Below are 12,318 nucleotides of genomic sequence, written 5' to 3'. Positions count from 1 at the left end.
CATACAGCAAGTGCCCCATTCCCTACCCCCACCCCAGGACAGGCCCCCCTCCCCACTGGGAGCACTGTTCCAGAACATCCTGGCACCCTGTCCCACGGATGGAGCTGAGGCTGGTCCAGGGAAGCCTGCCCCCGAGGCCCAGGGCTTCCACCTGGCGGGTCTGGTGGAGCAGCAGCCCCGACAGCTGTGGGCACAGCTGGCTCCTCTTGGCTGGCATGGGGCAGGGGGTGGTATTGTCACCTACAGCAGACACTGCATGGGTGGGATCCGAGTCCCCTGGGTTGGGGAGCAAGCTGGCCTGTCCTCACACAGCCTACAGATAAAGGCCTGTTGTTGACTGTGGGAGCTTTTCTCCCTCCCTCCCTGCTCTCATGACCTTCTGCTGGGTGCTGGGGGAAGCAACTGGGAACCAGACAGTCATGGATGCTCTGCTGGACTAGACATCTCAGGCTTAGGTGTTGAGATGCCTGGCTTCACCCTGGACAGAGCTTCTTAAAGGTAAGACCCATGATTTGTAAATATCTTTGTGCGCCCAGCACCTAGGACAGGGCCCAGCAGGCTGGCTGCACTCTGTTAAAAAAACCCACAAGGACTCAGGAGGTCAAGGGTTTTTAGTGTCTTCGGGGCAGGTCATGGGAACCCAGCAGGCCTGAGTGTCAACCTGGGCTCTGAGAGCGATGGCACTCCCTGGGAGATCACGGTCTAAGCACTTAACTTCTCAGAGCCTTGGTTTCCTCATTTGCAAAATGGGGATAGTAGTACATACTGCCATAGGATTGCCAGGGAACTGCTGGGATGGTATGGAAAGCGTTTGGCACACAGCCTGGTTCCTAACAGGGGCCTGATAAATGTAGCAGATACTGTGACTGTAAGGAGGTCTTTCTACTCTTCCCAGGGATCCTCGACTCTGCCATGAACGGGAAAGGCCTGCTCCTTCCCACACGGGGAAGGGGCTGAGGAACAGCAGGCTCAGCTCCAGCCCTGCTTCACAACTCAGAAAGGTCTCTGTCTTCCCTGCTCAGCTGACTGGGCAGCTAGCTGAGGTCTCTACTGAACGAGTGTGCCTGTGGTCGCCTCAGGCCAGGTTCCCACACCTCCTGCGCATTCCTTTGCTTGGTCATCTAAGTTAAACCTGTGTGTGTGTGTGTGTGTGTGTGTTCTTGCTTAGTCACTCAGTCACATCCGACTCTTTGTGACCCTTTGGACTGTAGCCCTCCAGGCTCCTCTGTCCATGGGATTCTCTAAAAATACTGGAGTGGGTTGTCATTTCCTCCTCCAGGGGATCTTTACTACCCAGAGACTGAACCCTCTCCTCCTGTATCTCCTGTATTGCAGGCGGATTCTTTATCCACTGAGCCATTCCTCTCCCTAAATCCCACACTTGTTAGTGTGATTGAGGAGGATCCAGGGGTTCTCAATCTGGGGTCCCTGTAAGGCTCCATGGATGCATTTCAGGGGTCCGTGAACTTGAGGGAAAAACTACAGCTGTCATTTTCGCCAGCCTCTAGTTGAAGCTGAGCACTCCCCTCAAACATGAGCTTAAGGCATGTAGGCAACATATCTACAGCACTGGTAACAGTCACAGATCTTTACACATCACATTACAGTCACTGCTGCAGAGAGCTCCAAATGTATCGGTGAGGCCGGTCACCACTTCAAAATTGAAGTCATTATCGGACCTGCCATTAGATCTCGTTATTCAAGGCAAGAATAAAGAAGCAAATCTTTGAGGAGATCACAATTTAACATAATCTCACGTTTGTATTTCAATATAATTCATTTCCTTCGTAGTCTTTTGTTTTGTATTTTGTCATTTAAAGAAGTTCTCTATTCTGAGATGGCTAGATAGCATCACCGACTCAATGGACATGAATTTGATCAAACCCCGGTAGACAAGAAAGGACAGGGGAGCCTGGCGTGCTGCAGTCCACGCAGTCGCAAAGAGTCGAACACAACTTAGTGACTGAACAACAAATTCTGAGAAGGGGTCTATGATCTTCTCCAGCCTGCCAAAAGGGTCTAAGGAACAAAATAAAAGGTTAGAACTCCAGGATAGAGGGATTTCAGAGGAAGCTTTGTGCTCTACCATCCTAGGATTCCAAGTATCTATTTCCCAAGGGCCCTACCATGAGCATAACTATGAAATTAAATTTGCTGAACGTATTGCCTTTTTTTTCCAATCAGGAAATACATCCAGGCCGCGGCAGCCCTTCCAAACTCCCGGGCTTCCCACAGAATGTGCTCGAATGACACTGGAAAGGTTTCAAAAATCCAGTCCTCCCCTTGCTTTAATTCCTTTCTTCCCCCCAACAGATGTTGTAGGCCTGGTGAGGAAGCTCCTCGTGTGCGTGACTCTCACGGCATTGATGGCGTTTCTTGGGAGAGACAAATTCTTCTGGGTCCCCAGCATCATTCCCCTTCCAGCCCGAGGCAGCCCCTTGCTGGGTTCAGAGGATGGGGTCCTTCTTTAAAGGAGTGGACGAGACTGCTACCTTCCGACCTGAGCTACGAGCCCAGAGCTTATGCTTTCAGGAGGCGCCGGGCTGCAGAGGAGGGACTAAGGCCGGTCATCCACTCATCAGCCTCCAGTGCCAAGGGCCCTGGACCTCAACACTGAAGGTTATGTTTCTCCAACTTCCTTTTCAGTGATCACGTGCAACCTCCTCTCCGCTTCAGACCCTGGCCTGACTTCCAGCATAGCCAGAGCCACTGATGTGAATTTTGTTTTCTTTATAATTTAGGGATGCCTAGACTGAGAGCCCCTGGCACGCGACTCTACTTCTCTGCTCTTCCAGCCCTCCCGTTACATCGAGCACGGGTGGTGACTGTGAAAGGGCTCTTCCACTTTGCACGTTCTGGGAACAGTCACGTAACGTCTTTTGGGCGAATGCCCCCAGAACATCTGTGGAGTCAGGCTGTGGAACCATGGGGACTGAGATTCGTGGCTTTCTCATGCAGTGACCTCACCTCCCTGAGAGCCAGAGTTTGTCCATGTCAGTGAAGCGGGGAGATGAGCCGTTTAGGGTTAGATAACCCTAACCCGACCACTCCAGCTGGGGTTGGGGATGAATGAGGTCCATGTACGCGCTTCCCACAGCTAAGCCCTCAGTAAAGCGAGCCAGTAGGGTCCAAGACGACGGTGACTCACCTGCTCACCCACAGGCCCCGGCCGTCCAGCATCGCCTGGCTCGCCCTGCAGAGAAACAGAGGAGGGTCACTTGGGAATGGGTGGCTGGAGTCCAGGCCTCCCAGGAGACACCTGGGTCGACTGGCCTTAGGCCCCTCTGGTGGGGAGGAACCAAGAAACTCAACTGCAGTCTGGCCTTGGAAACTCCAAACAAATGGTAGGGACAAGGGACACTGGGACAAAACCTCCTCTGGCCCCAGGGACGATCCTCGTCATCATTCCCTTGGAGTGGCCCTGGGCAGGTTACCTGGCATGGGGTCTATATCTCATCTGGGACCCGCATCAACCCACGGCATTCAGCAGAAGACAGAAACTGAAGCTCACAGAGGTGGAGTGACCTGCCGAGGTCACACAGCGAGCTGGAAGTAGGGCGAGCACTGGAACTTGGGTCTGACTGATGGAGATGCCCTGCTGCACCAGGATGAGCGGGGAGCTGGGGAATCAGGGCGCTGGACTCCCAGAGATCTGCCATCAGCTCACAAGTGACACGGAGTGGTCTCGTCTCTGCTCTGGGCTCAGTGTCCCCACTCATAAATAAGTAAAACCAAACTCATTTGCCTCCAAGCTCTCACATGCGCTGTGTCCTACGTCACCTCCATCATGTCCAACTGTGACCCCGTGGACCGTAGCCCACCAGGCTTCTCTGTCCATGGGATTCTCCAGGCAAGAATACTGGAGTGGGTTGCCGTTTCCTCCTCCAGGGGATATTCCCAAGGATCAGACCCTCGTCTCTCATGACTCCTGGACTGACAGGCGGGTTCTTTCCCACTAGCACCACCTGGGAATCCCCGAGCCCTCACACTAGGTGGCCATTCGAGATCTTGTCTGCTGGCTTTACCCCACGCTGGGGTGACTCCCACTCCTTCTGCAGCCACAGCCGCCCTGGCAAGCAGAACCGTGGGACAGATCTGCCCAGGGCCCTGTCACTGCTCCCACCACAGGAACCCAGCTGGTGTATGAGGGAGAAAGGCCCAGGCCTCAGAGGGCAGGACGTGGGCTCGGACTGGCCAGGAGTTGGGCTCACGAATGGATGGGGTGATCCCGGCTCAAACCTTAGCCTTCCCTCCAGGTCTGCCCCCAGACCTCAGGCTTGAGACCCCCAGAGGAGCCAGACAGACACAGACTCGGGGGCCATTTCTCCTGAGAGGAGGGCACTTGGACGGCCTGGCCCCCACAGTTCCACCCTAACCCTCTGTGTGTTTGCCCAGCTGTCAACTCGGCCCAGCGATCCCTGCCCAGGATGGCCAGGGAAATCCAGCCTTCAAAGGGAGTCCCTGGAAAGGTATTAAGCTGCCCATGTGTTGAGGAACACAATCTCCTACTGGGGCCAGTTCTTTTTCATTTTGATAACTTCAAAAAAAAACTGTTAATAAGTGAAATGCATATTTATGGGAGATGATGGGGAAAATACAGAAGCCCAGAGAGGGAAATGGAAATCTCCGATAATCCCACTACCCAGAGCTAACCCCCGTCCACGCTCCAGGCTTTGCTCTGAGCCTTCAGGGACGCGGTCCAGCCAGCCCCGTCCATGGGCTCCTGCTGCACCGTTCCACTGCGTGACCTGCTTCGCACGTGCCCACCATCACCCCTGCCACACACGGACACCTTCCCGTCTGGTCAATCCTCCCAGCACACCGTCTTTGGTGGCTACGCTGTGCCCCATGACTTGAACACTGGTCCCCTGGTGGACACTGAGATTCTGTCCACGTTTTCCTGTTACTCATACACACTTTATGATAAATGCAGACCATCTCCTCCGCTTTTCACAACAGGTCAGGGATTCAGGGGTCATCCTAGGGCCTCATCGGTTGGCTCCCCCTCTCTCTTCTCCTCCCCTGGTGTTCCCTCCTCCCCCTTCCTGCCACGTCACTTCCAGGTCCCCTCACCTTCAAGCCATCCGGGCCAGGTCTTCCAGGAAACCCCTTCCTGCCGGGTTGACCCTGCAACAGGGAGAAGTGAGTGAGAAAAGCCAGGCCCCGAAGTCACCAGGCTGGCAGCTGTCCTTGGGGAGTCAGGGAGAGTGGTCAGCTGTGTGACCTTGGGAAGCCTCTCCCAGGCTGGTTTGTTTGTTAATGGGAATGAAGAAAACTGCTTTCAAGGAGTGAGGAAAAGGAAGGGGCTGGAACAGAAGATAAAGGACACAGGGGCATGGAGAGTTTATGCCAGTGGTTCTCAAACTGTTGCCCCGGGGCCCTCTGGGGGACCCTGAGACCCTTTCACAGGAAATTCACAAGGTCAAAACTATTTTCATAAGAATATTAAGATGTCATTTGCCTGTGTCACTCATTTTCATGAATGCAAGTAGAGTTTTCCAGAGACTACATGGCACGTGGTTTTATCCACAGATGGAGCTCAGAGGCAGACTGGAGAATCCAGCTGACTCCTATTAAGCCAGACATTAAAGAGATCTGCAAAAAACGGTAAAACAATGCCACTCTTTTCATTAGATGATTTTTGCTTTGGAAAATATAGCTTTGGCGGGGGGGGGGGGGGCGGGTAAAACTATTATTTTTGTTAACATGAAAAGAGTTGGTCGTTAATCTTGAATGAATTGTTAAAAGCATTTAAAATTTCTTGGTTTTAAGTACTCATGTCGATAGATGTAACCCATGTAAAGAAAAGCATTCAAGATCCTCAGTCATTTCCGAGGATGTCAAAAGGTCCCAAGACCAAAAATACCTACAAACTGCCAATTTATGCAATTGAGACTGAAGGTGGCTGGGCATACACCTTCCTTCTGGAAGGCCACTTGAAGCAGTAGAGAGAAGTCAGATTCAGATTCCGGGGAGGGTATCCTGGCTTCCTGGCTGTGAGATTCTGGGCTAAGTTTTTACCATTTTTTTTTATGGCTGTGACGGGTCTTAGTTGTGGTGTACGGGCTTCGGTGCCCCTTGGCATCTTGGATTTCAGTTCCCTGACCAGGGATGGAACCCGTATCCCCTCCGTAAGAAGGCGGATTCTCAACCACCAGATCACCAGGGAAGTTGCCTGGGCTATGTATGCTCTTTGAGCCTGAGGGCCTTGAATGATATCAAGAAAGGCAGTGCCTCTCTCAAGGGAGAATCAAGGGAATGAGAATGGACTCGGTGCACCCGCACACAGTAGGTGCACAGCAGCTTCTTGCTTCTCATCTCTCTCCTCTGGGGTCTGTCCTCACGCCCACCCTGGCAGGCCCAAGGCTCTCATAGACGACTTCTCTCCAGAACACCACCCAGATGATGCCCGCCTGCACACAGCTGGCTCAGCACCAGCAAATCCCACACCCCCAGGCCAGCAACACTCACCTCCAAGCCAGGGACCCCTGGTGGCCCCATGGGCCCCTCATCTCCCTAGGGTCAGGAGACACGAGAGAGGAGAAAGAGGAGAAAGTTAATTCAGTGGGAGTCTTGGAGAACTTGACCTGTCAGGAGGGCAAGGGGTGGGCACAGGAGAGCCCTCCCTGGCCGAGAAATGGGACACCTGGGCCCCCGGCCTGTTCCCACCCAGGGCAGAGGCCTAGAGGCCAGACCACACGTGGGCTTCTGGGGGAATGGGGCTCCCCCGTCACGTGAATGTGGTCAGTCTGGTTGGCAGTGGTGCTGGTCAGGAAACCCAAACCCGATCATATGCTGTTTGAGCAGAGCCCCAGACTGCAGCTCAAAGATACGGGCTCTGCTCCAGGCTCTGCCGTTTCCTCGGTGGCAGATGTTAGCCGCACCATGCCTCAGTTTCCCCATCTGTAAAATGGTGCGGAGCAGAGAGTATCATCTTAAACGCTGATGAGTACCACTCTGCTTGACCCTCCAAATTGTATGTCATTATTTTATATTGTTAGGTTAATCATGTTCCCATGAGTTAGAGTTAGTCACTCAGTAGTGTCCAACTCTTGGCAACCCCATGGACTGTAGCTCACCAGGCTCCTCTCTCCATGGGATTTCCCCAGCAAGAATACTTGAATGGGTTGTCATTTCCTTCTCCAGGGGATCTTCCCAACCCAGGGATCAAACCCAAGTCTCCTGCATTGCAGGCAGATTCTTAACTGTCTGAGCAACCAGGGAAGCCCCATTATGACTTGCAAATGTAATTATCTTTTTTTTGGTCTGGCTATTGATTGTGAAAACTGATAAACATCTTTTACTATTGTGCTTATGTTTACAAAAACTAACAAACAAAACAAAAAAACCCACTGATGAGTAACCTGAGTTCCTGGAGGACAGCCATGATTTCTTTTTTGACACCACAAACCCAACATCACTCAGGATGGGTGTGCCCAGGGTCTAGTGGGTATGTGGTTTGGGAAGGCAGGGAGGAGGGCCTGAGAGAGGGTAACAAATGGAGGAGTGAATGAGTGGACAAATGAATCAATGGAAATGTGAGCAAGTGGTGGGCATATTGAGGGTCTGCTTCAGTGATAATGTTGTAATGTGAGCGTCAACGGGAGCACAGGCTGGTGCCATCTTTCCCTCCCTCCCTCCTGCCCACTTCCCGCCCATGGAGATGCCTCAGGCCCTCCCGCAGGCTCAGGGAGCTTCCAGACTGGCCCCTCTGGCATGCCAGGCCTAACCAAGAGGCCCCCTCCAGAGCCCACTCCCCCCCGCCCCAGCTTCCAGGAAAGCAGCCCCACGTGGCAGCTCACAGGGCCAGTACTGGGACCCCGCCAGACCCAGAACCAGCCCAAGAAGGGATCCATGTCAGCCAGATGCCTGCCTGTGGTCGCGGTGAGTCGGGGCCTCCTGCACCCTCCCCCAGGGCTGCGTCATGGGAGCTCTGGGGCCTGAGCCAAAGTGTGCAGGGGAGGGCCTTGCACATGGGAAAAAGCGGGGGCCAGCCCATGGGGTGGCCAACAGCCCTCCAGCTGGTGCTCCGACAGGCCCGAGGAAATCATCAATCCCCTTCACCACGGAAGAATCAGTAAGCAAGTCTTCAGTCTGCCACTTACTAGCTGCATAAGTCATGTCATTCTCCCAGGAGGCCCCAGGCAGCTCCCAGGAGCCCAGAAGTTAAACAGCACAGGGTCCATGCAGGGAGCTTTGGGCTCAGCGGACTCGGGTTCGAATCCTGACGCTGCCTGCCACTAACCACAGGGAGCTGACATAGTCTATCCCCTTGAGAGTCAGGACCTCCCCTAAGCTGACGATGCCCTCCCTCCTACAGCAGCACCCCAATAAACTGTGCTACTGTGAGAAGAGGCAGTGACAGTAGCTCCTAGAGAGGAAGCCCCAGGGCAATGGCGTTGCCATGATGGGAGTGACCTGCCAGCCAGGCCAGGGCAGATGAGAACCCTGGAAGGGTCACAGGGCAGAGCTACAAAGGATGAACTGGAGGGCAAGCCTGAGGTGGCCCTGGGCCCTGTGTCTCCTGACCAAGGGGCCCTGGAACTCAGCTAAGGTTTGCAGGACCCAGGGAAGAGCAAGCTAGGGGCTGGGGTTGGGGGGGATGGGCAGAAGGCAGGGTCAGACAGTCTCACCTCGGGCCCCAGCTGCCCACGGGGTCCTGGCAGGCCTCGAGCTCCAGGCTTACCCTGGTGAGAGGGAACAGAGAGTGGGCTCAGAGGCAGCACCTCCGTCTCCACCACAGGCTGCCAAGACTCCCGCTGGCTTGGAATCTGGCCTGTGGTTTGCATAGAGTGGTCAGCCTCATCAGCTGGAGCTCTCCTGGGCAGGGACTCACCTTCACGCCTTCTGGGCCGTTGTCCCCAGGGGGACCAATGTCTCCAGGGAATCCCTGAAAGGGAGCAGAGAGCTGGGGTCACCCAGGGGGACTACGTAGGGAAATGTGAAGACTATAGGTCTTGGAGGGGGACCGACCTGGGTCTCCATCTCATCCTGTAGGGGAGATGACCCTGGGCAGGTCAGTTATCACGGTTCTAAAACAAAGAATCAGCCCCTACACTTGAGAGAGGTGCTGAGAAAATGAGGCAGGAGAGTGCAGGAAGGTCCTGGCGTAGGACCTAGCACATACAAGGTATTCTAATCCAGACCTTCCCAAGTCTTAGGGTGGGGCAGCCAGGGCTTCACAGCTAGCTGTCTTCCGCTCCAAGGACTGCCATCCCTTATTGTGGGGATCCTGTATATTCTGGGTTTGCTGTGACTTTGAAAGGCTAGAGAAGCACTGATCTATAAGTATCAGCAACTACCAGAAGCAGAAATCCCCACCGTATCCTTGGACTCTGCCCCACACCACCACTGAAAGCTCACTGCTCCCAGACCATTCTGATAGATGACTGCAGTGGAAGCTTCTTTGGGACATGGAGCAGAATCTCTTTTCTTCCCCAGCAGAAAGGACCAGACTTCTCTGTCCCTTCAACTGCCCCTAGTCAGGGGCCCCGGGGCCCTCAGTCTGGCTGCCTCCAACTGCTTAGCTTCCATTGTTGGTGATCACTAGGATATCCGTGAACTGACCAGCAGAGTCAGTGTAAGAACATCCCCTCCCTTGTTTTAGGTATAATATCTCTGTTAATTCAGCCTAGAACCCCATTTGCTTTCAGGGCAGACCCACTACTCCCTCAGGTGCCTGCCGACCAGAAACCAAAGCCTTTGAATATGAGTCCCTGAAGCCAGGATGCTCCCCGACTTCACCTTAGTAAGTGGCTTTATTTTCTTCCTCTTTTGAGGTTTTGGTAACTCCCGTTAGATTCCAGCTCCACCATCCTCTCACCCTTCTCACTAGGGAAGGCAAGTCTGGTTTTGAATTTGGAGTTAACACAGGAAGCCAAAGACCCACGTCTTTTTCTTCAAATCGAGAGGCTCAAAGTCCCATTCTGCCACCGACTCACTGTGTGACCCCAGGCAGGTTTCTAAGCCTGCCGGGGCCCTGGCTTCTGCATCTCCAAAATGCTAACTATAAAAATCACCGAACAAGGCTGTTCTGAGGCTTGAAGAGAATAAGGTGAGTGCACCGCTGAGTTCGGTATTTGGCATCTGGTAAGCACTCAATAAAAAAATCTATAGGCCAAAGGGTTTTGGGTCCTGGGAAAACAAGGCTGCTTGGGGTGGGCTTGTCTCCAGGGAGAATTTGAAGGAGGCCAGGATGCTGATCAAATTCTGGTGTCACACAGATCGGACCCACTAATGAAGGAAAGAGCTGATTCACTCAGGGGCTGGGGAGTAGAAGCTGCACCCACGGTCTCGGAAAGGTGACAAAGACCCCGGAAGGTGCCGACAGGCTCGTCGGCTTCTGTCTTCGGCTGAGCAGAACCATCTTCCGGATGCTGAGTCCACCAATCCAAACAAAACCCAAAGATGGGGGAGCAGACCCCAGAGCTGTCCAGGGACCCGGGAGGGAGCCAAAGGGCAAAATGAAGAACTTCTTTGCTACAAGTAGCAGGGTGACCCTGAGGAGGCCACCCTCACCCTGCTCAGTCACTCAGCTCCCTCCTCTGCAAAGGGTGGTGGTGACTGTATCTCCCTCGCTGGCCGTGGTGGCCGTTCAGCCAGCTCCCATCCTGAAGATGCGATGCAGCCCCCTGGCACAAGGCAGTGCCTAATAAAACGAGGGAGCCGGCTTTCCACTCGCACTAGCCAGACTGCTGGGAAACCCGGCCTCTCAGAGAAGTTTTTTTCCACAGTGACCAGGGGAAGGAATCAGGGCCATGGAAGAGAGGCCAAGTCCATTTGTCTAAAGATAGGGCTGTGTCAAGGCCAAAGTCAACACAGTGGAAAGTAGAACTTGTGGCTTTTAGGAAACACTCCCTCATCCATCCGGGCGATACCAGGAGTGGTCTTTGGAAGGATGGACCAGACTTCTGTCTCCAAGACCTCAGGGGTGTGCAAGACGCCAGGCCAGGGAGGTATGACACAGGGGTGGGGTGGGGACTAGGGCTGACCTAGACCCCCTAAGACAGACGACAGTCCCCCCAGCACTGCTCACCCTGTTCTCCAGAGCTGGTCCCTGTACTGGGGGCGAGGCATGGAGCGGGGAGCGGGAAGAGGAGTTCCCTAAGCTGCCCAGCTGCCTCGCTCTTTTGTACAGAAATGCCAGTGATGGACATTTAACAGACCTGTGCTCATTATCACACGTGTCAGAAACTCTCAGGTTCTAATGACTCAGCTGTAGTTACCATGTTAATTGCTTAATCTATCTGTCGTGACATCTTCTCCATTCCAACACCAGAATCTTACTCTTGTTTCTTGCTCCCTGTACCTGTGAGCTCTGAGCTCTGCACCTCTCCAGGGTGGCTGTATGCAGCTGGAAAAGTTCCAGGTCTCAGAGGGGTAGACAATGTGGGGAGCTCCCATGAAGGGTCCAGGCAGCACAGCTCAGAGGGTTTTCCTGATGCTTCTTTCTGGAAACCGTAAAGGCAGCCATGGAGCTGGGGAGGGAGTCTGAAGCCAGCTGCTGCCCCACTGCCTTTGTGAGCCCCCAGGGAAGGCAGGAAACCGAGGAAGAAAAGGAAAGATTGCTGCTCTAGGAATTTCTAATCCCATCTTTCAATTGCTGTGTGACCTCAGGCAAGTCTCTCCCTGTCTCTGAGCCTTGGTTTCCCAAGGATGACACGCAGTAACAGTCAGAAACAGAGAAATAGAGCATTAAATACCTCAGGTCCCGGGGGCCCAGGAAACCCAATGGATCCTTTGTCTCCAACTTTGCCCTGTGGAAGAGAAGAGATTGTAGGGGAGGCAGGGGTAAGCAAGGGTCCACCTTTCCTGGATCCCTTGTATTAGGCCCCAGGCTGGGGATGGTTGGAAAAGTCAGGAGAATATAAGTGAAATCTGCCCAGACAACTATAAGGAGTTACTGTTCAAGCCCCAACTCCTACTCTTCCTGGGCACCGGATCCTGGGCAAGTCGCTTCACCTTTGAACCTTACTTTCCCCATCTGTGAAATGGGAACAATAACAATTCTCTAACTCCTGGGGTTGTGGACAGTCTTTCAAAGAGACGCAGCACAGGAAGGATCTGATGCATGTGTGAGTGCGTGCTAAGTCGCTTCAGTCACATCCAACTCTTTGCGACCCTATGGACTGTAGCCCACCAGGCTCCTCTGTCCATGGGATTCTCCAGGCAAGAATACTGGAGTGGGTTGCCATGCCCTCCTCCAGGGGATCTTCTCAACCCAGGCATCAAAGCCATGTCTCTTTAAGTCTCCTGTACTGGCAGGCGGGTTCTTTACCGTCAGCGCCAGTGGGAACATTCAATAAATAAATGACATCC

General features: G+C 53.7%; 1 protein-coding gene across 8 annotated transcripts in view; it reads right to left on the bottom strand.

Annotated features, from left to right (window-relative positions):
* Positions 1 to 12,318, bottom strand: part of COL27A1 (collagen type XXVII alpha 1 chain) — a 153,102-nt gene that overhangs the window by 59,912 nt on the left and 80,872 nt on the right. For all 8 annotated transcript variants that reach the window (XR_003512404.1, XM_027550601.1, XM_027550606.1 and 5 more), the window contains 6 exons: positions 11,703 to 11,756; positions 8,837 to 8,890; positions 8,634 to 8,687; positions 6,472 to 6,516; positions 5,074 to 5,127; positions 3,149 to 3,193 (listed from right to left, as the gene is read on the bottom strand). Coding sequence is in view for 7 of the 8 variants with exons in the window: in XM_027550601.1 (XP_027406402.1) it covers positions 3,149 to 3,193; positions 5,074 to 5,127; positions 6,472 to 6,516; positions 8,634 to 8,687; positions 8,837 to 8,890; positions 11,703 to 11,756 (306 nt within the window). In the remaining variant the exon portion in view is untranslated. The remainder of the gene's footprint in view (positions 1 to 3,148; positions 3,194 to 5,073; positions 5,128 to 6,471; positions 6,517 to 8,633; positions 8,688 to 8,836; positions 8,891 to 11,702; positions 11,757 to 12,318) is intronic.

The sequence above is a fragment of the Bos indicus x Bos taurus genome, chromosome 8 (assembly GCF_003369695.1).
Source record: "Bos indicus x Bos taurus breed Angus x Brahman F1 hybrid chromosome 8, Bos_hybrid_MaternalHap_v2.0, whole genome shotgun sequence".
Lineage (NCBI taxonomy): Eukaryota > Metazoa > Chordata > Mammalia > Artiodactyla > Bovidae > Bos > Bos indicus x Bos taurus.
The sequence above is the reverse complement of the archived record's forward strand: the minus strand, read 5'-3'. Positions and strand labels throughout refer to the sequence as shown.